The 24,713-nt window shown below is 35.1% G+C and overlaps 4 protein-coding genes and 2 long non-coding RNA genes across 9 annotated transcripts; 3 read left to right on the top strand and 3 right to left on the bottom strand.

Moving 5' to 3' along the window:
- Positions 1-362: 362 nt before the first annotated feature.
- LOC105197849 (odorant receptor Or2) lies at positions 363-3,888 on the bottom strand. Its single transcript, XM_026133902.2, has 6 exons — positions 3,645-3,888; positions 3,000-3,420; positions 2,237-2,638; positions 810-1,011; positions 564-719; positions 363-481 (listed from the first exon to the last, which is right to left on the bottom strand). Exons 2-6 carry the CDS (start codon positions 3,359-3,361, stop codon positions 437-439), a joined length of 1,167 nt encoding a protein of 388 aa, XP_025989687.2. The 5' UTR covers positions 3,362-3,420; positions 3,645-3,888; the 3' UTR covers positions 363-436.
- Positions 3,119-6,346, top strand: LOC120357436. The gene is made up of 3 exons (XR_005574437.1): positions 3,119-3,257; positions 3,887-4,069; positions 4,158-6,346. It is a non-coding gene; the product is annotated as an uncharacterized LOC120357436 (long non-coding RNA).
- On the bottom strand, positions 5,451-10,029 carry LOC105199465 (odorant receptor 9a). The gene is made up of 5 exons (XM_026133924.2): positions 8,619-10,029; positions 6,373-6,756; positions 5,955-6,156; positions 5,655-5,810; positions 5,451-5,568 (listed from the first exon to the last, which is right to left on the bottom strand). The coding sequence occupies exons 1-5, from the start codon at positions 9,050-9,052 to the stop codon at positions 5,521-5,523; spliced, it is 1,224 nt and encodes a 407-aa protein (XP_025989709.2). The 5' UTR covers positions 9,053-10,029; the 3' UTR covers positions 5,451-5,520.
- On the top strand, positions 6,525-8,821 carry LOC120357437. Its single transcript, XR_005574438.1, has 3 exons — positions 6,525-6,664; positions 6,832-6,963; positions 8,693-8,821. It is a non-coding gene; the product is annotated as an uncharacterized LOC120357437 (long non-coding RNA).
- Positions 10,030-11,861: 1,832 nt separating the features above from the next.
- Positions 11,862-18,090, top strand: LOC105199420 (carboxypeptidase M). Of its 4 annotated transcripts, none has more exons than XM_039447649.1 (11): positions 11,862-12,018; positions 12,294-12,566; positions 13,159-13,394; positions 13,589-13,722; positions 14,056-14,192; positions 14,718-14,905; positions 15,274-15,303; positions 15,844-16,139; positions 16,478-16,654; positions 16,809-16,901; positions 17,473-18,090. In XM_039447649.1, the coding sequence occupies exons 3-11, from the start codon at positions 13,160-13,162 to the stop codon at positions 17,665-17,667; spliced, it is 1,485 nt and encodes a 494-aa protein (XP_039303583.1). In that variant the 5' UTR covers positions 11,862-12,018; positions 12,294-12,566; position 13,159; the 3' UTR covers positions 17,668-18,090. The 4 variants fall into 4 exon arrangements, with proteins under 4 accessions (XP_039303583.1, XP_039303584.1, XP_025989603.1 ...); XM_039447650.1 differs by having other exon boundaries at positions 11,879-12,018; positions 12,337-12,566; XM_026133818.2 differs by lacking the exon at positions 11,862-12,018 and having other exon boundaries at positions 12,190-12,566.
- Positions 17,679-24,129, bottom strand: LOC105199421 (triokinase/FMN cyclase). The gene is made up of 10 exons (XM_011166544.3): positions 23,385-24,129; positions 22,397-22,466; positions 21,608-21,718; positions 21,442-21,530; positions 21,130-21,346; positions 20,394-20,639; positions 19,850-20,239; positions 19,072-19,325; positions 18,489-18,616; positions 17,679-18,349 (listed from the first exon to the last, which is right to left on the bottom strand). The coding sequence occupies exons 1-10, from the start codon at positions 23,631-23,633 to the stop codon at positions 18,229-18,231; spliced, it is 1,875 nt and encodes a 624-aa protein (XP_011164846.2). The 5' UTR covers positions 23,634-24,129; the 3' UTR covers positions 17,679-18,228.
- Between the last annotated feature and the right edge of the window lie 584 nt (positions 24,130-24,713).

Genomic DNA, 24,713 nt, shown 5'->3' with positions numbered 1-24,713 from the left:
TTATAATGCCAGACCCAAAATTATTATTGCTAGTGCCTTAAACGTAACTATTGCATTGCATTACAGTGTGCAAAAGGTATTGTATCTTAATATACGTGTGTATGTGTTAAATTACATATCACGTACGTTTTATTTTAGACGGTGGTGTTATCTTCTTTTCAATTGTGCTTAGAATCTCTTATACTCGTATAATAGTATTAATTTAGATGAATGGATGACTTTTATTGCTGGGCGAGAACTATATTTGTTTTCTATATAATTATTGGTGGCAACGTGTCATCTGAGATATCACAGGAAGATATAACGCAACGTCATCTTTACAGTTCGGTTAAGAAAAGGGTTGCGAGATAAATGAGCAGAAGTTTACAGTGATTTACCAAAACGCTAGAACATTATTGTCATGTCCAAGCGCACTTTTTATTATTTATATAATTTCTCACTTATTTAATACATTAAATGCAGAGTATGATATTTTTAAGATCTGAAAAAAAGGAATCAGAAATATGTCAATATGAAGAATTAGGTACATTTGCAAAAAGAAAGTAATGGAAAATAATACTAACATTACTATAAGACTGAAGAGATAAAGTTATCAAGAAGCTACTGGTAAATTTTAGAGGAAGTGAGCTGCGTAACATGATCATTAACAATTCTCTCCTGTCGTTGACTGACAGTAAAGGCCAATTCATATGATATACACTATCTCCTACCTTCGTACTCTGCCAACATAAGATATATTTGATTTTGAATTTTTCACTTGAGTTTTTACAAAGTGTACCTGAAGTCTTAAGCTTGAAATGTAGGCTTACCTTAAGTATGACTTCATTCCCGGACCAACAGTAGACATAGATTTGTACAAACATACAAATAGTATATATTATCAAAGTGGCTGTTTCCGATAGCGAAGAGTGTGCTGACAGATAATATACACTTGTACACAAAACCAATATGCTACCAAAGAATTGAACAAAGAGTACCTGATTGAATATAACATTTACCGTTTTGGCGTATCTGTAATGATAATAAATTACGTTGTAAACGCAAGGTCTAATTTTTTTTTACTACTACAGCTAAAATTGCAACTTGCTTAATTATAATAACCGTTAAATTATTCTAGCGTATATTGTTTATTAGAGCAGTTAGATGATTTTAAGCAGGGACCCTGCCCGTAATAAAATTTTGGTTTGGTTACGGTTACGGTCAGAGATTATATCCAATTTTCGGTTTTGGTTTCGGTTCGGTCTTGTACTGATAACGTTTACGGTCACTGTTTGGATTTCGGTCTTTTTCAATTACGGTTACGGTTACAGATGTACAATTACTTATTATAAAATTTAATAACGTATAAAAATAATAATGTATAAAAATAATACAAGTATAAATATTATATTATAAAAAATTTCTGTTTATTGTAAACAACACTTGTTTAATATAAAAATGTTTAGAAATCATTGGAGGTTTCGGGTTTTTCAAAATCTCTTGTTTTTTTTTGTTTTTGTTTTACTTCAACATTCTCACCAAGTTGCAGAGTTAATGGTCGTTTCTTTTTACTGAAATTAATGGTAGTTTTTCTCTATAAAATAACATAATAATCTTAATCAAATTATCATAATAAAAGCAAAGAAATAAATAAGTAACCCTCTGTAGACACCCTGTAATATTGCTATTTATTGAGAACCTAAAAATATATATCTACGGTCTTAAAAGTTCAATTAAAATTATCAAATTTTTTCGGTGCTCCAAAAGAAACGGAAAAATTAAAATATAATTTTAGTTTTAACATTACAAAAATCTTATTCTTTTGTATTCATTTTATGTTTTGTATTCATTCACATATTGAAAGAAAAATTAATTTTTAATTGCATATCTATGGAGCATTAAAAATTAAAAAAAAAGAAATAAAATATAGATGCCATGTATTTTTTTATTTTTTATTCTTATCTCGTAGAGAGAGAAATCTACACAGCACGCGCTTTTTCTCGTTTTTATCTGATCTTCAGTATAATCTTTAATAGCATTTTTAAAAATCTGACCGAAAAAACCGGAAAAATATTTTTGGTCAGGTTACGGTTACGATCGATTAGCCTGCACAATATTTTGATTTCGGTTTCGGTCGAACTAAAACAACGATTATGATCCGGTTATCGGTTTTGGTTTCGGTCAGGGTCCCTAATTAATACATTGAAATATATAAGTAATTAGATACGTGTGCATGTACAAAAAAAGTAATTCTAACTTGTAAATCTCGAGGTGATGATGTACATATTTCGATATTATCGCTTTTTTTTTATTTGACGAAAGAGATGAGTGTTTCAGACATTCAACTTTATTTGTCATTATTTTGCTAGTTTTATCAATCACTAATTTACGAAGACGATTTTCAAATATTTCAAATTGAGCGCATGTTTGCAGAAACAATCCAAAAACTAGCGTTTCCGTGCCGACGTTTATGATGGTAACAAAAACTACAGTTACGATTTGTTGGATGGACGTAATCCAGAACATCGGAGATGTGTTAAAATCGTATGGCAGCCACACTCTATAAGGTAAGTAACCTTGCATGGCATTTAGTACAGATCTAACTGTGACGCCAGAAACAGAACAAGTCGCCAAAAGTGAATATTTTATCGAGCACGATCTGTAAAAGTATAAATGTATAAAATTAAGATTATATTTACGATATACATGTTTAAACTTTTCTATACTTACGCTAAGTAAAATCTGTTTGTGCTTTCAACATTTACAAAAGTTTATAACAAAGTCTAGTGCAAAATATGATTATTTCGTGAAAAAAAAAATATATTTATACGTATATGCCACGCAATTAAAACGATACATATACATATACATTTTTAATTTATTAAGATACTTTTTTATAAAATATTTATTAATTTAACAAAATTTTTAAAAACTGACAGATTGATAAATCTTTGAAACAAAATTCAATAAAGAAAAAAAATTGATAAAAAAAAGCTTTCTCGTGAAAAATCAATGCTCACTTGATAAATTTATCAAATTTCTTTTGTATTGCCATTTCATCCTCATTTTGAGGTTTACAAGGTGGCGTCAATAATACTTGCACCAAGGTGATGATTGCATTTCGACGTACTACGACGATAGTCGCTTTACAAGTAACGGCAACAATAGTCAGAAACATGAGAGTATTCGTTGCGAAATCATCGATATTATCGACAACAAGAATGATATCCAGGAATTGAGTTATCATCAAAAAGTATAACAAGCCTACTACTATAAAGGTAAACACATTATACAATAGCTTAGCAATGTTCGATGACCACTCGATCGGCCTCCACACACCACCGACAGTGTACATTGAAAAATTTAGAGAAAACATTTGCATATTCGTAACTCTCTCTACAATTGGCTTCCTGAGATGTTGCACAAAGATATAGCGTGCTTCTACATGTCAAATTTATAAAAGAATGGTTAATCGGGTATTGCAAAAAAAATTCTTTCATATTTATTATTTGTACAAATTATGATTATCTGCCTGTGACAAATATTATTTATGTAATACACTGTAATAGATTGTATATAATATTATTATGAATTAACAATCGGGCGATATTATGTAAGCTACATGAAATGTACTAGAGAGAAAGAAAAGAGAAAGTTACAAATACCTATCGCACACAAACCGAGCACTTTTCTCGGGACACTACTTTTCACATTTTTTAGCAATATACAACAGAATGAAGTTGGATGTAAGTTTGGTTTAATATTGTAGGGACAATTAAATTTTAATTAAATAAAATTGCACAAGAGACAATGTGTTATAAGAGACTATGAGTTCACTCGTTTCTACTTCTTAGCCTTATACATTAGCAGCGGTCTTTAACATAGAACCCATTATAATTTATTACAGTGCACGTTTATTTTCCGTTTACGCGAACAGCGTAATAACAGCTGTATAGTATGCAACGGTCGTCTTACTTGATCAAGGGGTGCATTTACCCTTGTAAACACGTTGTCATATTCCCATCGAATGAAATGTTTCTTCCCATTCACGTCAGAAAAGTCATGGCAACAATTCAGTGAATAAGAAAAAGTAAGCGATTATACTTCCCTTATTTTATCGCCTTGATATCACAATGTTAAGAATACTTCAGTAAGATAATTTACTGTATATTCTTTAGCTATATGTAATTACTGTTTGTCTGCTTACCGAGTACGAAGAGCGCTGGCAGAACACATCGACTCTTGCATACCTTCAGTATCTGACAGATGTAGAATATCTCATGGAAATAGTACTGTTCTTCTTTTATTTTTCTTTTTAACCGAATTAATCCTTAAGCGGGCGCACCTTCTGGCCGAATGTTAATGGACGCGCGCGGCACTGCGTGCCGCATCACAAATTTATTATTCAAAAATTATAATAATTGGATAAATAATTGTAAAATTATCATGAAAGCAAGTAAAATATATTTGCGTTAAAATATAATATTAAAATTTAAATATAATATTGAAACTTTGTGTCTATTTTCTCTTATGAAATTAATTCGGTTAGACGTAACTAAAAAATTAAAAATAAGATAATTGTTTAAAAATGAAGACACTTATTTAAAATCAAGCGTAGAAAAGTAATAACAGTAACAGTGCTGTTACTGTTATTATGATGAAAAATAAAGTTTTTAAAACTTTTAAAAAAATAACAACAATAATTATAAATAATCAAAGTTATTTTCCTTTATATATCTAAGTACTTAGAATCTTTTTGAGACTTATAACAGGAAAAGGGAAAGGTTTGTCTAGGATGTCTCTAAAATAGTTTCTATTTGTTTTGTATGGGCTGTTTATCTGTAACACAACCTAATGTAACCCAACTTTAACCCAATTTATTCAAAATTAGCGCTGGCAAAAAAGAGATATTAAACAGCAATGCGAGTAAAAACAATTTAAAATGTAGGAAACAAACATTTCGTATTATTACAATTATTTATATAAACAAGATTTTACTTACATTTTGAGGCGCACGCGGCATTTCGTGCCGCAAAACGGTGTCTTAATGTTCTCAAAACGGATAAAAAGTTAATTACTTGATAGGAAAAATGCAACAACTACTCTATTTTATGGTTGAGATGTTGAATGAGGAATACAGAAGGTCGGTAATAGAAGTAGAGAAGTTTGAATCAATTGAATAAAAATATATAGCATGTAGAAACACAAAAATTTTTAATGTACTTAATTGCTTTATCGTCAACTAAGATGTATAATCATAGCGCTATGTCTTTCGTAGCATCAAATTATATACAGGACATTAAAAAGTCAATATAAGAAGAGTTTGAAAATTTTACAAATCCAAACTTTTTTTTTTTTAAATGACAATGTACGTGTCTGCGTCTTGTATTTGAAATATCTCGAGAATGTAAAGAAAAGTGTCCAAGACAAATTTTAGAGGTTTTATGCACAATGTTCATATCAGTAATTGCGTTTATTTATTTTACAATGAACGGTTTATTTGTTGTGTGATATACATATTGCGAAGGAATGAATGAAGTCTCAAAATTGTTGCAGAACATTAAATGCGGAGAAAGTCGCTCTTAGAAGCTGTAAAATAAAATAAGAATTTATTAAAAATTAAGCGTCATACTTGTAAGTAATATCATAGACAAGTTTTCAGTTCAAATACTAACATTGGTATAAGATTCCAGGGATAATGTCACTAAAAAACTGCTGGTAAATTTAATGGGTTTTGAGCTACGCTTCATAATCATCATTAAATCCTTTCGTTCGTTGAGTGTCATCGACATCCAGTTCATGTGATATACCGCTTCGCCCAATTCAGAACTCTACGCAAATAAAACTGATCAAAATGAGTGGAAAAATAGTGAAAAAAGCATAATGGCAAAAATCTTGCACGGTTTTCGTTTTGCTATAATATTATTTTTCTTTTATCCAAATATATTTCTCTTTATAGCAGCCATAACTTATACCTTGATTATAACTTGGTTTCCAGACCAGCAATAAATAAAAATTTGTATAAACATGCTGACTGTGAAGACGACCCAGGTACTGACGTCTACAACTGTCAAATGAGAAGACAGGTGGTACACAATCGAACACAATACCAAAACACTGACGAAAAATTGAATGAAGATCACTTGACTGTACACATTGTTGAACTTTTCGGCAAGTCTACAAATGTTTATACATCTTATCACAAATAACATGTATTACAATCAATAATGTATTACAAATATATAGTTGAAAAATGAAATTGTTAACATACTTTGTACAATCATGTACAGAGCACACGTACTTATACATGTAAAGAGCATTATTCAATCGATTATTTAATAAAAAAAAAGGTACAGATACATATAAAGTAATTTTATTATTTATTTGACGAACCTGATTATGCATACATGATGGAAAATGTGCGTCGCCAACTTGTTTATTTTATGCGACCCATTATTCAATGAGTTTTTCGGAGACATTTTCTCGTTACTATTTTCCATCATTCTCTGAAGGCGATGCTTCAGAATTTCAAATTGTGCGCACACTTGTAGGGAAAATCCTAATACTGTGGTTTCAGTCGCAACATTTACAACCGTGGCAATAGTTACACCTGCGATCTCTTGAATGGACGTAGACAAGAATGTAAACAACGAAGTGCACTCCCAAGGTACCCACATGTTATAAGGTAACTGACCCTTTAAAACATCAAGTAATCCTGCTACGAAAGCCCCCGTCATCGAGAAGCTACATAAAAGTACGAAACGCATGGAATACGTTCTGTGCATACATTAAAAAAAAAAAAAAATACATTAGAAATATATAATAATCAACATTGTAATTTTTGTACGACAGGAATGGCACAAAGCTGTCACAGCGTAAAGACTGCCTCAAATATGGGATAAGTTCTTAATATGAGATAACGAGGTTTCTGCTTCATTAATAAACGCATGTGGTTGGTACCATCATAAACTTATTACTCTTGAGGTAAAAATCTATTTAGTAGAAAATTCATTGTTAGATCATGCGTGCAATCGTTAAAAAAAAATTTTTTTAATTTGGATATTGTCAAGATTTATTGAGATGAGTCCTTGTTTATTATAAAATAAACAAATATTTTATAATAAATTTGGCATGCAGTGACAAAAGTAAAGTCGTATTAATGGAAACATACGGGATGTGATGATTTGCTTAATTACAAATATTGGATTTGGTGATGGTGGAACCGCGAAGCGTGAAGCTCATAATATGAAACACTCAAAAATCCCCATTTATTATTGCATATTCTGACTTCGAGAGCTATTCAAAATGCTATAATAAAGTTTTTTATTGAAGACTTTCGAATTATGAGGCTTGAAAGTTATGGCCTTCAGCATTAGCATTGAGACTTTAAAATATCTCGAAAAGAATAGATTTTAGAAAAAAATGTTACGTACAAAAGTTTTTGAATATCAAAAGAGCTATTTCATTGGTCAACTAGATTTTAAGTCTGAAGCCTAATTTGAACCTAGTAAGATCCAAGTCGATAAGACCCATCTCATTTAAAAAAAAAAACCTTTATGTCTCATATTAGAAATCCTTTTTTTGAATTAACAAAATCGGCAATTTTGATAAAAAATTTTATATACAACAAAGTATAATTGTTATCGGTTGTTAACTTTTGGTGATAAAGTTTAAATATCTTTACTATAATTTGGATATAAAAATTAGAGTTAATGATATAAATTAAATAAATTATAATTCTTTAAAAAAAGGTATCTTATAATGGGCGACCTTACTGTATAGACTGACAACTCTCAATATTCAATAAGTAAGACAAAAAGAAGCATCAGCCATTGTATACCATAACGGTGAAATGCATAAATATGCAAAATACATATATGTGATACATTTGCAATTGCGGAATAATGCAGATTTAGTTTATTTTTTTTAAGTATTTGAGAAAATCAAACTTTACATAGTTTAATTTATATAATTATAATTGATAATGAATACGGCATTATTGGTCAAGAGCAAAGCTCAATAATTTTATTTATTTATTTTTTTTATATAAATTTTATAAACATTTACAAGATTTCCCCTAAGTGCCGCATACTTGCCGGACTTAAAACACGGTTTTAAAAAAGAATTCAAATATAATATCACGAAATTAAATTGCTAATCAATTTAATTATTTATTTGATACTTGTACGCATCTTTACTATCCCTCCTAATCCCGAAATTTAATTTATATAATTAATTTTCTAGTTTAATATATTTATTTGTGTATACAATTTTATTAAATAAGATAGTTATACATACATATACGTATTAGTTATATACATGTATGTATATTTGAAATTTGTCAACTCATATCTCGGAAATTACTTAATTACTTATTAAAAGAATTTCATTGCAGTGTTTTGAAAAGGCTTCGATGCCACATGAATATCGAATAAAAAGTGGGGTTTCTATTAAAAATTTTTAAATTTCAAGTTTTTTGACCGCTTTTTCATATTTGCGCCGAAGGAAATAGTATTGCCATTAAATGCATTTTTTGAAACCTTTTAACTTTTACATGAAACTTTTTTTCTTAAATGCTTCGATTTATTGACTTATTAATATTGATATTTTCGATCGATAGATAATATTGATATACCAACCTGATCGCACGATCATATTTCATCTGAATATCAAGCTCGTCTTTGTTCTCGGCTTTACAAGGTTTATTTTGCAGAATTTCGATTAAATTGATAATTTGGTTGCGATAGATTACCGCGGTACTTGCTTTAAACAATAAGCTAATTGTCGAAAAGAAAAATGGGGAAGTCGAAGCGAATTCTTCCACGTTATCGATGACAAAGATAATATACAACAAGTGAGTTACAGAGAAGTACGTCAACAGATATATCGTGGTAATTGTGAACACGCTGTACAACAACTTGGAGGATTTCGAAGACCATTCGATTGGTCGCCATAGACCAGATATGGTATACAATCGAAAATTGAAAGTGAGTATCTGCATTTTTATAGTTGCTATAACCAAAAGTAATAGATTCTCATATTTATTGAAAAAATAATCATTATCATAAATCATTAAATAGTATATGACACATACCTATCTTTTACAAAAAGCGTCCTTTCTTTGAAAATGATCAGTTAGTACACAAAATTATTTTTTGTAAAAATATTTTTTAAATCTACTTTTTTTTATAAAAGATGTTTAATGTTCGTAGCAAAACGGAATCATGTAATTACCCAGCAAACATCAAGTTACAGTTATATAAATGTTAGTTGTAATTTCACATTCATCAATGTAATGTTATTTAACGAATGTGTTGCATAATAATTTACAGTTAGTTTGTTACGGTTACAATTTGTTGAGTGGAAAATGACAATTTATATTAGTAAAAATGGATATTGGTAAAAATAACTCATAGTAATGTTTAAACGCGACAAAGGTTCATAAGAAACTAGGGATAAGCATGTTTGCGTCAATCTAGTCATCCCTATACGTCTTAAAATTAATGATTCATTAAGAACTTGGCAGCATATCGCAGTATTGAACTTGTAATTTTAACGATGTTTGATCCAGTTGAGGAATATTATCCCTCCCGATAAATTCCAACATATTGTCATATTCTCACGAAATACACATTTTATAAAAGTGGTCATTATAAAACTCTTATAAATAACGGAAATAACGCTAACGCTGAATGTACTTAAACTGAATCAACTCGTGTTCGAGTGCGTGTGTGTCGTGTTTTTACGATATAATTTTTATTTCTTGAAAATATCTAATTTTGTTACGGAAAAGATTTTCTGAATTTCGGATGCAACGTAATATAATAATATTACGTCAGAGAGAACAAAACATTTTACACGTACACGCATGATGCGCATCGCTCGCGTGTATAATAATTTTATTCTAATGCAATATTTTTTATATACACAATCACGTGAGTAAATATGAGATACATTCGTACATATGTGATTATGTACACAATAATATTTTAGAGAAACAAGACAAAAAGTATGATTGAGAATTATAATTATCTTACAGGAGGGAAAATTAATTTTCAGTGGCTTATTTTTTTACTGTCACATTTCTCCGTAGTTGTTGTGGTCATGAATAAATCTACATTACTACTTGTTGTCGCACACAGTCAGTCTGAAAGCAAACGGAAAAAAGCCTTTATCCGTCTCGCCGTATCATTATTTTTTTTCCCCAGCTCTTTGAAAAGCTCATTTTATTACGAAAGAGACAAACATTCGACGTCGGGCTCTTTCGATTTTCCAAACATACTCGGCTGCGCTCATTTACAGTTACATTTTGATCCATTGAATCTTAAACGTGTACGTTGTTTGATAACGGTTCCGTTACAATGAGGTTCCTTTTAACGGTCGAAGCGGAGGAGGCGGTTGATCGTTTCAAGGTAAACCACATCGACCGTGAGCGAAGTCTACTTCCTCAGGAACTCCAAGAGTTCGGACGCTCTTTTCCTTTCCCCCCTCTCTCTCTCTCTCTCTCTCTCTTTCTCCCCATCTTTCTCATTTTATTTGCTACACCGCGTCATCAGCGATGCCTCGGTGACACACTTCTTGCCGAGGCTGCTTTTTTTTCCAAGTGTTTCACCTTCCGCTCGCGAGTTCAACGATCCATCCGAAACCGCGATCCACACCTTCGGTAGAAAGACGGGCGGGCGGGCGGGCAGGCAGGCAGGCAGGCAAGCAAGCACCGCTAGTAGGACACCGTCCTCAATAGCACGTCGAAAGTACGTGTGGTGGACGTCAGTGATCTTACGAATGTTCTCTATCGACCTGCACACCATCTCTGTGGTGGTGCCCTCGGCGCACGGATAGACAGACGGCTCATTATATTCGAAAATATAGCGCCTAAAGCTGACACGAACTCGCCTGTAACAGCGGCTCGTGGATGGGTGGATGGGTGGGTGGATAGGTCGGTCGCTTGGTTGGCTGGTTCGTGTGCCAAACATCAAGAACGAAAACCTCTTCACCTCAATTAACACCGGTGCTGGTAGTGGTGATGTCGGTTAGTAGTGGTAAACGACGATGGTAGTGGTTCGTATAAACTGGTAGCCGCGCACGCGAGTTTCATACGTCCTCTTTACGTGTAAAGCGCGGTGATATCGTGAAATTAAAATAGTTTGCGATGCGTAAAGAGTGCCGACAATTATTAGAATTGTTAATTAAGTAATTATTAGAGCCTGCGCCGTAATTCGCACACCTCCGAGTAAAGAAACGCAAATTGTGTTAATGGCGCGGGAAGAAAAATTACAATCCTTTTAAAATTAGCACGCGTCTCGCCGATTCCCTCTCATCAATCTGATGCGCATCTAGGAATAAGTAATAATTGCCTCACTATCTGCAGAATGAATAATAAATGTAAAATACATTCAACGCGACGAGAAATTTCACGTACATATTTTTCGAGAGTTGACCTTTGCCTGGTCTACTTTTACGTGGGCCTCTTTATCAATGTTGTATCAAAAAGCTCGTTCGTTAACTGGTTCATGGAGAGTCTGACATTTCCTACAATTTTTTACGGGCCACGCGTTTCACACTTTTGTCTTTATTACGTTACCGTGCGAAAGCCACGTTCCGCGTCCGCGGGAGATTTCCAGATATCACGCTAAATGCGTCCACGCTAAATGTACGTGAAATAACAATTCGCCGCGATACGCTTGACGGCGTTGCTCATTGTGTGCCCGCTCGACAGTGTGGTAGTGCTGAGATGAGACAGTAAACGGGCTGTCTCCCAGCTGGGACACATTGTGCCAGAGTAGTTGGTCTACAACGGCGAGCAGACAGCAGCAGATACCAGAGAGCGACGGAGGAAGTGGGTTTCATTAGTAGTGGTGGTGGCGTCGGCGGTGGTGGTGCTTAGCTAGGTGCTGGTACTGGTGCTGATACTGGTGCTGGTACTGACACTCGTACTGGTACTACTACTGCTACTGCTACTGCTATTGGTACTGCTACTGGCGCTTGGTGTTGCTTGCCGGTGGTGGTAGTGAGTGCACGGCATATTTCGCTTCTCTCTTTGTAAGTTCACAGTATCATCACACATCTCTCCGCCGCTACTCTCACCGAGCCGAGATCTACACCTTCCTCCTCGAACGTTGTTACGGTGGCTGGCCTTTAGATTCTCTTTGGGTCTTGCAGCCGTTTATCTCTTCTCCTTCTCCTCTCTCACTCTTTCTCTCTCTTTTCATCTTTTCTTTTTCCTCCCCCCCCCCCTCTCTCTTCTCTCTTTCTCTCTCATTTGATCGCTTCTCTCTCCCTCTTTTCTTCATTTCTTCTTTCGCAATTTTCGTAAGTTTCTTTCGTCAATTCATTCGCCGTCCGCGCTTACGATCGAAGAAAAAGTGCGTGTGCTGGCGCCGTGTCCCCGTATGAACGATTCGATACTGGAAGTAACGGGAGAAAAAAACCAGCGTCAAAAGAACTCGTCGCTCAAGTACATTGCCTCGCGTGTCGCTTTCGCGGATAGTTTTGCGCGCACACGAACGCGGAAGATCGCTAATTTTGCGATCGAATTCTACGGATTCCACGGTGCGATCTCTCCACTGCTGATACGTTTAGGCAATCAGGTAACGTAACCATTAAAGTTCTAATGATTAAGTACGTTCTAATATTTAAGCGTGACATGACAATATAAGGTATTGCATGTGTAGCCGCGCAAAAGAAATTGAATAACAGGAAGACGATGAATTATATACCTCATGTTATGAATGCAAATGAAGATTACCTTTATTGAAAGAGTGTAAAGCATTCACACGTTTCATTAATGCAATTGTATTAACGTTTCGCACTATTGTACTCGTGCGCAAAGTGTTAACAAGTATTTTTGTATAAATTTTCAATTTTTATACAAAATACACGGTGTGTATACTTTTTCTCTTTCTCTCTCTAATCAGCAGACAATGTTTTTTAAATGTTTTTTAAACTAAATTTATTCTTCATTGTAACGTTTTTTAAATATTTAAAAAACATTTAAAAATATTGTTTCCCGATTGGGTCTTTTTCTTTGATACACTTCTCTTTTTGATTTCTTATTTATATTTATTATCTATTATTTGGTTTAGAGAATGAAAGGGAATGTCGATTTTAAAGGACTTTACGTGTATCTATTCACAAAGTGCATCCATGACATCGGTATGTATTGCGGTAATATTATTGCAGAATGTATCGCCCGCTATTCTTTCTCGCCTTCGTTTGTGGAAGCATTCACGGAATGCAATTCCACAACAAAGGGGATGTACCTCGCCTGTATCATCCGCGTTACTTATCGTACGAAGAGCCGTACAACATCGAGTTCAAGTATCACAATTACGAGCAGATGAGCCGCTTTCTTCGCGCAACGTCCCTTCGATTTCAAAATCTCACCGCGCTGTACTCGATAGGAAAGTCGGTGAAAGGTACGTTACCTTCTTACGATGTTACAAATATCTGAACGAGATCGCGATTAGATGGCATGTCCTAAAAAAAAAAAAGGAAAATTGATTTCAATTGTCAAACTGACGTTTCATTCATACATTTTAAATATCCAAACTTACATTTGAAAGTGTGAAAGAGGAGGCGAAATGTTATAAAAACGATCCTCGTACGACAGGTCGTGATTTATGGGTGATGGTCGTGTCGTCCTCACCTTACGAGCACATGATCGGAAAGCCCGATGTAAAGTATATCGCTAACATACACGGAAACGAAGCTGTGGGACGCGAATTAATGCTGCATCTCATTCATGTACGTAATTATGTCAAGCGTTGGAATTTCCACATGACGTTACTCGCAATGACGAGTAACATGCGCAGCGCATGTCCTTTGCAATTTGGTTCACCGCGTATACGATGCTTTACGAAGAGAAGATTTATTCGAACGAGAGATCTCGTCTGGTAAAATAACAACAATTTATAATTATTCATCAATATCGATCAATAAATCCCGAGTGTGGACATTCGATTTCAAAGTGAATATAAAAATATTAATAATAGTAAACGTTAATAACTTATTTTTACTCGACAAATGACGAATGTGTTTCTTACAGAGATATATCTCTGCTTCCTCTTTTCCCTCTAGTCTCTCGTGACGTCATACGGATCGGACGCATACATCACATGGTTGTTGGATAATACAAGGATTCACATTCTACCGTCAATGAATCCTGATGGCTTTGAAGTCTCTAAAGAAGGTCGCTGCGACGGTGGTCAAGGCAGGTTAGACATTTATGTTAACAATCTCTACTTTTCCATTTCTCGGCATGTCAAAAATCCCTTAAAAATCTTGGAAAAAATTACAAGAAGGCAAAAAAGTTACAAGTGCACGCTAACTGCAGTTCTTTAATAATATACCAGTCATTTTTTTTATATTAATAACCAATGTTGAAATTTTTATTTGAGACCCAACGGTCGATACATTTAGCGTTGGACACTAAAAAGAAATTATGATGAATGACTATTCCTTTTGAGATATATTTCTTTCGAGGGACTAACTAAAAAAATACGTGTATACAAATGAACAGACGTCAGGGGCGCTGACGAAAACGTCGTCGTTAAATTATTCCGTTTCTGCTCTAAAGGAGATATCTTGAAGCGCCTCGCTAAAGCTGCTCCTCTCGTTTCGTTCCTCGATGTCGGGCGAAGAAAGAAAGAAAGAAAGAATGAAAAAAAGAAAAAAAAAAGAATTTGGCTTATTAAACAGCCGATTCTTCATCTCCGTGATCTCGACGTTCGATTTTGCAGGTACAACGCGCGCGGATTCGATCTAAACCGCAATTTCCCGGACTATTTTAAGCAAAACAATAAGAAGAGCCAGCCGGAGACCGAGGCCGTCAAGGAATGGGTGTCGAAGATCCAGTTCGTGCTCTCGGGCAGTCTGCACGGCGGTGCGCTCGTGGCCAGCTATCCCTTCGACAATACCCCAAATTCGCGTAAGTTGAATCACCTTGGGATGGGTTGATCCTGTGCCGCGCGCGCGGAGCTAAAATCGTTAAAGGGCGGGTTGAGGGCTCATCGCGAGCAGCGGAGTCGTTCCCCCCTTCGCTATCGCGCGATCCTCCTTTTTGCTCTCGTAATACGCGATGCGATTCCGAAGAAAAGGGGGAGAAGCAACTCCACTGGGAAAACATTTACTGTTTTCCGGGTGCAATCTTTCCAGCGACACTACGATCGCTCGATTTTCGAATTTTTTCCCTTACGTACAACACGAGCCGTCGATGTATTAACATAGACAGCTGTGACCATAGCTGCGCGTAGCTTTGAAGCTATCATGATATTATATAAACTTTCATGCCGTCAGGAATATGTCGATCGGCGCCGCTATGTGCAGGTATTGTGCAACACATGATTATCTTTTATTATTAGTGCTCGATATAGCGACATTTACTCCATCATTTGCTTTGCAAAGCGTAAAGAAACATTTCGCAGTGGTACACGATCGCTCACGATTGGCTCGAATGTCGCGTTGGAACATTGAAGGTAAATGACAAGGTCCACGGTTTACGCCGATAGAACGGTAGCTTCGCTGTTTTTTGGAAGTGAACCGCACGTATAAAAATGAAATATTATTTAGTCGCGCACAATTAGACGCGGCACGAAACGGACGCGTACAGTTTTGCTCTGACAAAATAAAAGGGAAAGAGGAAAGGAAAGTGTGCGCGGCGCATACGGGACGGCACGAGCGAGAAAAGGAGATGATCTCTCGTGTAAAGGTAAAACTGTATAGTATTCGTTGAGAAATTGGAAGCAAAAATCTCTCCCTTTCGGAGATCTTCGGGAACAGCACGTAGATTACACGAAACATCCTCGTACTCTACAGATAGATAGCGTAACGATAGTAAACGATAACAATGTCATATAGAGAGAATAGTGTTTCAGAGTTTCTCGTCGACGCCGAGCGTTTCGCCGGATGACGACGTGTTTCAACATTTATCGTTGACGTACTCTCGAAACCACGGGTCTATGTATCAGGGATTACCGTGCTCGTCGTCTCAGCCCGCATTTAAACGTGGAATTACAAACGGCGCCGAGTGGTACCCGCTTACCGGCGGTATGCAAGACTTCAACTACGTGTGGAACGGCTGCATGGAGATCACCTTGGAGCTTTCTTGCTGCAAGTATCCCCCGGCCACGGATCTGCCGCATTATTGGGCGGAGAATCGAGCGGTGAGTGGCTCTTGAAATAAAGATCGCACGGAGAAAGGGAGAGAGTGACACACGAGACGTGTCCGACCCGATTCTGTGGTCTTAGGGTGAATTCCTCATTTTGCAACTGCGAGATCTCAAAATTTAGCTGGAACAGATGAGGAAATAATTTTGTAGGATGCCCTAGCACGATAATGTTACTGCAAACAGTTTTGACATTCTATAACAACCAAGTTAGACGTCCGATAAATTTTTTTTTTTTTAATGGTTCAGCGTAACTCTTTAAATATCGTAGATATTGCATATACGTTCCGTTTTTCTCTTCTTTATAAAAATATGCGCATTTATTATCTTTTCAGTCTCTGATCAAATTTCTAGCGGAGGCCCACAGGGGCGTTCACGGTTTTGTTTTCGACGAAAATGGTAATCCCATCGAGAGGGCTTCCGTTAAAGTGAAATCACGAGACGTCAGTTTCTCGACAACGAAATACGGCGAATTTTGGAGAATTCTCTTGCCTGGTATTTACAAGTTAGAGGTACGTAATGATAAACTATTCAATACAACCATTCACTTATTACCTTGCGCGTGCTAGTAGAATGTAAAATGTGTATGATGAAACGAGAAGTGGTTCGTTGCGTTATTTGCCTATTACATACATATACATATACATCAAGTGCGATTCTCGTCAGGTATTTTCGAACGGATATATACCTCGTGAGGTGGAATTTGTAGTGATTGAACAACATCCGACGCTCCTCAACGTAACCCTTTATTCAACGAAAGTAAGTAAAGTCGTCACAACAAAAAGATTCACGCGTTCCTTGTCGCGTACTTAAATTGACTACGTTTATAATTTATTTCACGTCAGAGATCGACTACCCTCCTTTCCCTATTTAAAATTATATTTAAGTAGCCTTATAAAAGTAGCCTGTAAGGTACCAAAATTTAGAAGTAAATTAAAGGTTCCAGTTTTCAATTCCAATTTCTGACTTTTTGAAAAATATTAAGCATTAATCTTGATTTCGTTAGTCAAACGAAAGAGTTTTCCTTCAGAAAAGTTTTCTTCGTTATTTCCTTATTCGAATCCTCCACTGTTGCAAATAAAGTGCAGTAGTCATTTTCAATGTAATTTTGCATGCTAAATTCGAATCTGAATTTAAAAATAATCGATAACAATTACGCGAAAAATAGATAAAATGATGCTTTTGACAAAAATACAATTTTAGACAAAGAGGGTGTCAATCTGGCGTAGAATACAATGGGCTACATGTATTTTTTTTCTGTTTATTATGTTGTGAAAAGGAGGGAAAAATTTACTCCTACATACATTAAAGTTCATTATATTTAAAACAGAGACAATACGACGATGACAATGGATCCATTTTATATAACGGAAACATTGGCGGCGGAAGGCCTTATCCGCACCGCGATCACACGTTACATTATCGGCCCCAATCGGGAATTAATACCGCGGCCGATGCCAATAGCGGTATCTTCTCGTCTATCAGTAACGGATTTAACAACTTTGTGACCAACCTCTTCGGCTAATCTCGTGAAACACACACAATTACTTATTTATTCTATATTGGCGTGTAAAATAAAATAAAGCGGTAAGTTTGATCTGTCTATACTTTAAGGATCGTCGATGCAGATAAATTATAATCCGATTAATCGGCAAAATACTGCCAAACAATAATGCGAATTCTATGTCATCTCTCACGTTAAGTTTGAGATATCTAGTTAAGTTTGAGAATCTCTACGTTATTAAATATTTATATATCTATCGGGAATGTATATTTTTAAAAAATGTACTTTTATTGTATTTACAAAAGCAAAAACAACTATTTTTATTTCATATAGTCATACAGTCAATATATAGATATAGTATATATGACATAATATCGGCGTTATTTCAAATGTTCTATAGGAGAAAATGTTCTATAGTTATCTAATATATAGATATATATCTAATCGTTAGTTAATTCCTTTATGTTTTAATAAACTTGTTATTTATTATTAAGTTTTTTATTTCTTCTATAATAATCTTTACGATAACGATCAAGTATTGAATAGGAAACACGAAAAAAAGACAAAAGAAAAAGGAGTGTGTTATTCCTTGAAATGCGTAATCGTCTGTACAATGCTTGCAATCCATATTGCTGCGCCATACGCTCCAGCGTCCATATCCATTAAATATTGAGTTTGTTTTATATAACTAGCTCGTCCTGCTCTGTAAACAGACGCACCGCTACGTTATACGTTTTATTACACAAGAGAGTAATAAAACCAAATTAAGAATGTTGAATAATTTATGAACAATAATTTATATCATTTCGAATTAGATGTCTCTAATTTTTAAATCCACTCACTTTGGTTTCATATGTTTTGTAGAATAGCATCCTTCCCACGCCGCCGTAGCTATTTTGTCATAAAAATCACTCGGATTTTCTTCTAACAATTTTTCGTATGTCGTACACGCCGCGTGCATTGTATCGATCTAAAAATATTAATTAAATTTTCCCTTGCATTTTTTATATCCCACATACATTGCGCAATAAGTTCAATTATTTTTGCGACAAGTAAAATATGAAAAAGAAACATAAAAAAAATCTTTATGCTCCAAAATCTTACTGTAGCGTTAATATCGCAATACAGTAGAGTCTTTTTCATTTTGGCCGATGGGGCGATAAGAGCGGAAAATGCTAAAATTATAGAATACCCTCATCACAGCACGAGTCCACCAATCACCGTGTACTTGCGCGAGCAAAGTACACGGTGATTGGTAGACTCGTGCTGTGATGGGGGTATTCTGTAATAGGAAGGGATATGATATTAGTGTTTGTAAAGTACGTGTGAAGGAATGCAAAGATTACGGGGGCCAAAATTAAGGAGACTCTACTGTAACAATAATATGTACACTTTAATAATGTGCGTAAATGCACACACACAAACCATAGTTCTATCGCCAGCTTTCGCTTTTCCGTATTTCTCCAAACAATTTAATCCACTCTGAAATGCGTTAAACCAAATCAGTCGCATGTCTTCCTCTTGCTCGAATGACGCCAACACTTTTGCGCTAGTCGTAAAAAATAAACAATAGAGTGCTCCAGAAGATCCACCCATGCGTTCCTCCGCAATATTCGCGATTTCCGTTAATAACGCTGCCGGATGCGACACGGACAAATTATCCAAATTACTTAAAATACCTGGGCACAAACGCACGGGATGAAGCCAGTAAACTTATTGGAAATTAAGAGACGTAAATAGCTACACTGTTAAAAATCGGCAGCAAAATTTAATGTAACGGAAGTAAGTTTCAAACAGATACGTTGAAAACATTTTATGTACATTTAATGTAAATTTAATGTTGTCAAAGGTACACTAAATTTCATGCACATGCTTTTCAGTTATAGATCCATTAAATTTAATGCATAACTTAAAAATGCATTGAATTTCACGACATTTTTAACAATGCACGTTGCTGTACACTGTTAAAAATCGGCAGCAGAATTTAATGAAATGTAACGGAAGCAAATTTCAAGCAGATATATTAAAAAACATTTAATGTACATTTAATGTAAATTTGATGTTGTCAAAAGTGCACTAATTTCATGCACATGATTTTTACTTATTGATACATTAAATTTATTGTACATTAAATTTAATGTGTAACTTAAAAATGCATTGAATTTCATGACATTTTTAACAGTGCACATTGCTGTATGTATACCATCGGCAAATCGTTTCAACGTCGATCCGCAGTCTCCGTCTCCGCAACCGCGATCCAGTCCATTGAGATACGCTTCCTTCTCGATAACGGCGACACAGGCGTCTTTCAAACACGATTTAATCAGATGCTGGTCGCGCACGTTCAACGCTATTCCTATCTTCTTCACTTCTTTCCTCTCCGTATCTTTCGATGGGGTGCTCGTTAAAGTTGAAGGTACACTGTAGGCACAGCCTGGCCAACAAGGTGCGGCCGTTTCTTCATCGAGACACTCGATGAATACGTCCCCATGGCTTTCGTTCAACTTTAACAAACTTATGTGTATCCCGGCACTATTTAAAGATGTCATCAAGCTACCGGAATAGACGCGAGCGGGATGTATACTCATGTTTCCTGCAAAAAATTTATTGCTCACATTTATAACTTTCTTTTTGAGGATAATTTGATGTAACAGATGTAATCGATTCGTCATTTCATGATCTATGACTCATGATGTATATGAAAAAGAGAAAGAAGAAGAAGAAAGAAACGACAAACAAATACTCACGCAACTGATTTACAACTTCATAGACGACGATTCCTTGCTCCAATTGACTTAAAGCACCGAAATTGTTGACTATAACCGCGACCGAGTCATTAGCGGACAAAGATAAGGCCTCGCAAATGCGCTTCAGCATTAGCGTCACCAATTCGGATGCGGTCCTAAGCTTAATTCTCTCGTATCCCGCTTCTCCGTGCACCCCCATTCCACACTCTACCTCATCCTGTGCAAGCTCGAACATAAGACCTTGACCTGCATTCAATATTCTCCCAGAGCAGCATATCGAGTGATTCTAAATCGTTCTAATTCTAAAGCCGCACAATATCACGGACCTTCGTGTATCTCATTTCCTTTCGACAAAACTCGTTAGAACCTGACACCCCGCGCGAAATAATTTCAAGCTTTTATAAATTATAAATTTAAGTAGATAAATCATATTAAATATAACATTCTTTTCAACGAGACGACGATCGAGAGTCAATTGCGATCGATATCGCAAGTGGCTTTTTTTTCCCATTTAGTTAAGTATTATCCGGCGAAGCTATACCTTGTAAATATATCAAATGTCGAGAAAAGTGGCTGAGCAACGAAATAGTAATAGAGGAACAGACATTGTTCGAATTCTGATAATCTGCGCTTGGCCGCGCATAACAGCACGTGGATGATTACACGGTGATTATATCTTGATTACTTGATTACCTGCGCGAATTTAACGACAACTTACGAATCTCGATTGCGTTACCTGGTATAGTGCACGCGGACAGTCCAACTCCGTAGGTCGCGATACTTTGTGAAACATGTCGCGCAATTTCCGCTACCTGACACAGAGGAAAACCCTTTTCGGCGAAAGCACCCGCGATCTTGATAACGAACAGCATGCCCACCAGTCCGCGCTTACCGGCGACGCTCCGTTCGTTTTCGGGGATGCTGCAGTCGTCATCGACGATTACCTCCTCCACCTGATCTTATGGGGATATAATTTTCGAACATAGCTTTGATGCATTTATATATCATTGTTTGCGAGCGATGGGAGCAATTTTTATGCCAACTTTACCGTGACGCCCGCTTGTCGAGCCTTCTCGATCGCTATACCGAAATTCAGACAATCCCCCGTGTAATTGGGCACCACGACCATAATACCAGCTGAAAGGAGGCGTTAATGCCACGTTAATAAAAAAAATTTTTAACAATAATTAGGTGAAATTCAAAAAAGAAAAAACCTTTGTTATTCTCCGCGATACACCGAAGAGCAAACGTGATATGAATAGATGGCGGGGCCGCAAAAATAGACCCCGCTATAGAAGCTGTCAACATGCCTCTACCAACAAAGCCTAAACATATATAAAAGATTTTGTATCAACGATATATTACGTTCTTTTTAAGGTTTCTGTTAATCTAAACGTCTCAAGGCGTTTGAGTAACAACGTGAAAATCCAAAACTATACAGGGTGAACAATTTTAAACGTAATGGGCCGAATATCTCGGAAATTATGAAAGATGCGGAAAAATGTTTCAGATAAAAGTTGTAGGATTTAAAAAGATCTGTTGAATTTTTCAGTTTGACCTTGGATGGCGTCGCCAAGATCAGATCAAATTCACATTAACTTTTTTCAATGGATCACCCTATTTTTGATACCAGAATCTAGTAGCTGGTATCAAGAGCTTTTCAAAACATTACAAATAAGTTTATTTTCGTTAAGTACTTTCCGAGTTATGAGGCTTGAAAGTTACAGTACACTGTAGCTTTCAAGCCTCATAACTCGGAAAGTACTTGATGAAAAATAACTTTTTTATAGTTCTCTTTTGAAAAGTTCTCGAAATCGACTACAAAAAAAATGCAATAAAAGATACAGAATGTTAGAGTATCGATAATTCCCTAATTAATTCTTAACTTCCCTAATACTTCTCATTTATATGTAAATAAGACAAACGAGATTTATGGTGATTAAGACGTTCAATTTGATGCAATTAAACGCATAATATATTACGACACGGCATTAATTAGGTACCTGCGGCAAATGGTTCGTGTCCACTACCGCCGCCGCAGACCAAGGCCACTTTATCTCGACGGTTCCTATGCTGAAATATACGTCAATACATAAACACATATACATATAAATTTAGATTCTAGAAGAAATATATTATTGTATTTACGAAGAAGAGTCATACAAATCGACTATTTGATCCAGTGGTATCGAGAGAGACACGATAATGTCCTAGTTTACACCGAACACTTGATACGCGTACTAATAAGTAACTTTCTATTAAATTATTTTATTTTCGACGATGCGTGTAAATGTATACATGATACGTACATTTAATTAATTATGTTGATGTACTAGCTTAATATATTATTTCCTAAATTTATTGCCGAAATTAAGATAATTTAATAGAAAGTTACTCGTTAATACAAGAATCAAGTACTCGGTGTAAACTAGGCCAGTCTTGCGCCAAGAACATATAAAAAACATAGAAAGAACGATTTTACTGAAGTATCGAAAATTTAGCTGGATGCAGTTCTGAGAATTAATTTTGTTGCACTATCAAAGTAATTATGAAAAACGTACAAGCATACTGAGAGCAATGCTGAGAAATTTTGACATACTAGCAACCAATTTAAGCATCCTACATAATTATTTTAACAAAATTAGTTTCAGCTAAATTTTTTGCAAACTTTGACAAAACCGTTCTTCCAGTGTAACGTATAGACGTATTTAATAAACTTTCGAATTGAACGATAAATCGTTAAACTTGAAGAACTTATAAATATGTTCTACTCATTTTCAATGTTTTTACAAATTTAATTAGTATAAATGTATTGCAATGTAAAATTTATTTATAGAAACAAAAAATTAAGAGAGAAATTTTTATTATTTGTAAAAGTACCGAAAAATGAAATTGCTTCTGTGTATCGAATGCTTAATAAATGTACCTTACAGTGTTCAATTATAATAAAGCAATAGCATTATATCTATAGATCTGGGTATGTGTACGTACGTCTGCTGATAGTACAACTCTGTGCGATACATGATGCTCTAATTGCGGATACGTGTAGGCCAATCCCGACAAAGCCTCGGACACTGCATCGTCGAACGAATTAATCAAATTCTTCGTAGTCATCTTGCAAGCACCAAGGTTGAATTTCAACTGATCGAGATAAATTCCAACGAGAATCCACACGCAATAATCTTCACCTTCAGATACCGGGTTATCGAAACGACTTGTGTGACGTATCGTGTATTTCATAACCGAGATCTATAAGTTAAAGAGTGACGGAGAGTGACATTACACTTAATTCTTTGTTCGCTCGCGTTGAACGATGTTTCTCTTACCTCTGCTTACATACGACTCTTAAAGCTAATTTACAATGTGTTCTTCTTTGCTTTTTTTTTTTACTTTTTATATCTTCGTGCAATTCTTGTTTTATTGAAATTGCAGTGAGATACAAGTTGACGGATTTTAGAAAAGATAAAAACACAATTATCGTTAAAATAGTGTGCTAAGAGATAAAAAAAAAGTAATGGACAGAAAACAAGAAACAGCAATGAGCACATTGTAAATTAATCTTTATATCCATACTTTTTACAATCGTTACTTGAAAAAATACTCACGAGAATGGGGATTACAATCAGTTCAATAATCACCTCTTGATTAAAAAAAACAACTGTAGATCACGAGAAAGTGAGAGGGATTATTTAGCCAAAACCAAAATAATAATTTATAATTATTCGACGAGGCTGAATGAGACTCTTTCCCTGCTTCCCTCACACACATATATGTAACATAAATGTATATAATATAATATTAATATGCACTTATACATTAAAATACACGGTATAAAATAATAAATACTTATTATTTTAACTCTGATGCAATTTATAGATCATTTGTGAAGTAAGTTATAAATCAAATTAATTTTTCAATACTATATAGCCAAATTTAGTAAGGAATCTATAATTTGCTCACAAGTCGAAAGCTTTATCCTCAATTCTATACAAATTATCTAAAACAGAGTTGGTTTAACGTTATTTTTAATTTTTTTGTTTTATTTTATCATCTAGAATTACTCTTTAAATTTCTTCTCATCTGAATATAAAAGATATTTTTTATATTTGAACAATTCAATTTTTGAATTTGATATACAGATGGAATTTGGTGAATATCACGTGATCAGACACGTGATCATTCTTTTAGGGAGTTTGGAATAGATTCCACACTACGAGTTGGCCAACCTGTTTATAAAATACTCACATAACCTACACGTGACGATCTTATAAGTACATTTACAAAATTTTACAGGATTGCTGATGTAATCATTAGACTTTG

The sequence above is a fragment of the Solenopsis invicta genome, chromosome 3 (assembly GCF_016802725.1).
Source record: "Solenopsis invicta isolate M01_SB chromosome 3, UNIL_Sinv_3.0, whole genome shotgun sequence".
In the NCBI taxonomy this organism is placed as follows: domain Eukaryota; kingdom Metazoa; phylum Arthropoda; class Insecta; order Hymenoptera; family Formicidae; genus Solenopsis; species Solenopsis invicta.
Note: the sequence above shows the minus strand (reverse complement) of the source record. Positions and strands in the feature narration are given on the sequence as shown.

What these genes read in the sequence shown, in the direction of transcription:
- LOC105197849 (XM_026133902.2), bottom strand. Translation starts at nt 3,361, where the DNA reads ATGCAAATGTTTTCTCTAAATTTTTCAATGTACACTGTCGGTGGTGTG. An exon ending in AAATTTGATAAATTTATCAA is followed by an intron (nt 2,639 to 2,999) that starts GTGAGCATTGAT and finishes ATACTTTTACAG; the next exon opens with ATCGTGCTCGATAAAATATT. An exon ending in GGAATGAAGTCATACTTAAG is followed by an intron (nt 720 to 809) that starts GTAAGCCTACAT and finishes TTATGTTGGCAG; the next exon opens with AGTACGAAGGTAGGAGATAG.
- LOC105199465 (XM_026133924.2), bottom strand. Translation starts at nt 9,052, where the DNA reads ATGATTTATGATAATGATTATTTTTTCAATAAATATGAGAATCTATTA. An exon ending in GAAACCAAGTTATAATCAAG is followed by an intron (nt 5,811 to 5,954) that starts GTATAAGTTATG and finishes TTATTTGCGTAG; the next exon opens with AGTTCTGAATTGGGCGAAGC. An exon ending in CCCTGGAATCTTATACCAAT is followed by an intron (nt 5,569 to 5,654) that starts GTTAGTATTTGA and finishes TTTATTTTACAG; the next exon opens with CTTCTAAGAGCGACTTTCTC.
- LOC105199420 (XM_039447649.1), top strand. Translation starts at nt 13,160, where the DNA reads ATGTATCGCCCGCTATTCTTTCTCGCCTTCGTTTGTGGAAGCATTCAC. An exon ending in GATAGGAAAGTCGGTGAAAG is followed by an intron (nt 13,395 to 13,588) that starts GTACGTTACCTT and finishes CTCGTACGACAG; the next exon opens with GTCGTGATTTATGGGTGATG. An exon ending in CGACAATACCCCAAATTCGC is followed by an intron (nt 14,906 to 15,273) that starts GTAAGTTGAATC and finishes TCATGCCGTCAG; the next exon opens with GAATATGTCGATCGGCGCCG.
- LOC105199421 (XM_011166544.3), bottom strand. Translation starts at nt 23,633, where the DNA reads ATGAAATACACGATACGTCACACAAGTCGTTTCGATAACCCGGTATCT. An exon ending in TATCGCGGAGAATAACAAAG is followed by an intron (nt 21,531 to 21,607) that starts GTTTTTTCTTTT and finishes GCCTCCTTTCAG; the next exon opens with CTGGTATTATGGTCGTGGTG. An exon ending in GTTGAAACGATTTGCCGATG is followed by an intron (nt 19,326 to 19,849) that starts GTATACATACAG and finishes GTTTGTGCCCAG; the next exon opens with GTATTTTAAGTAATTTGGAT.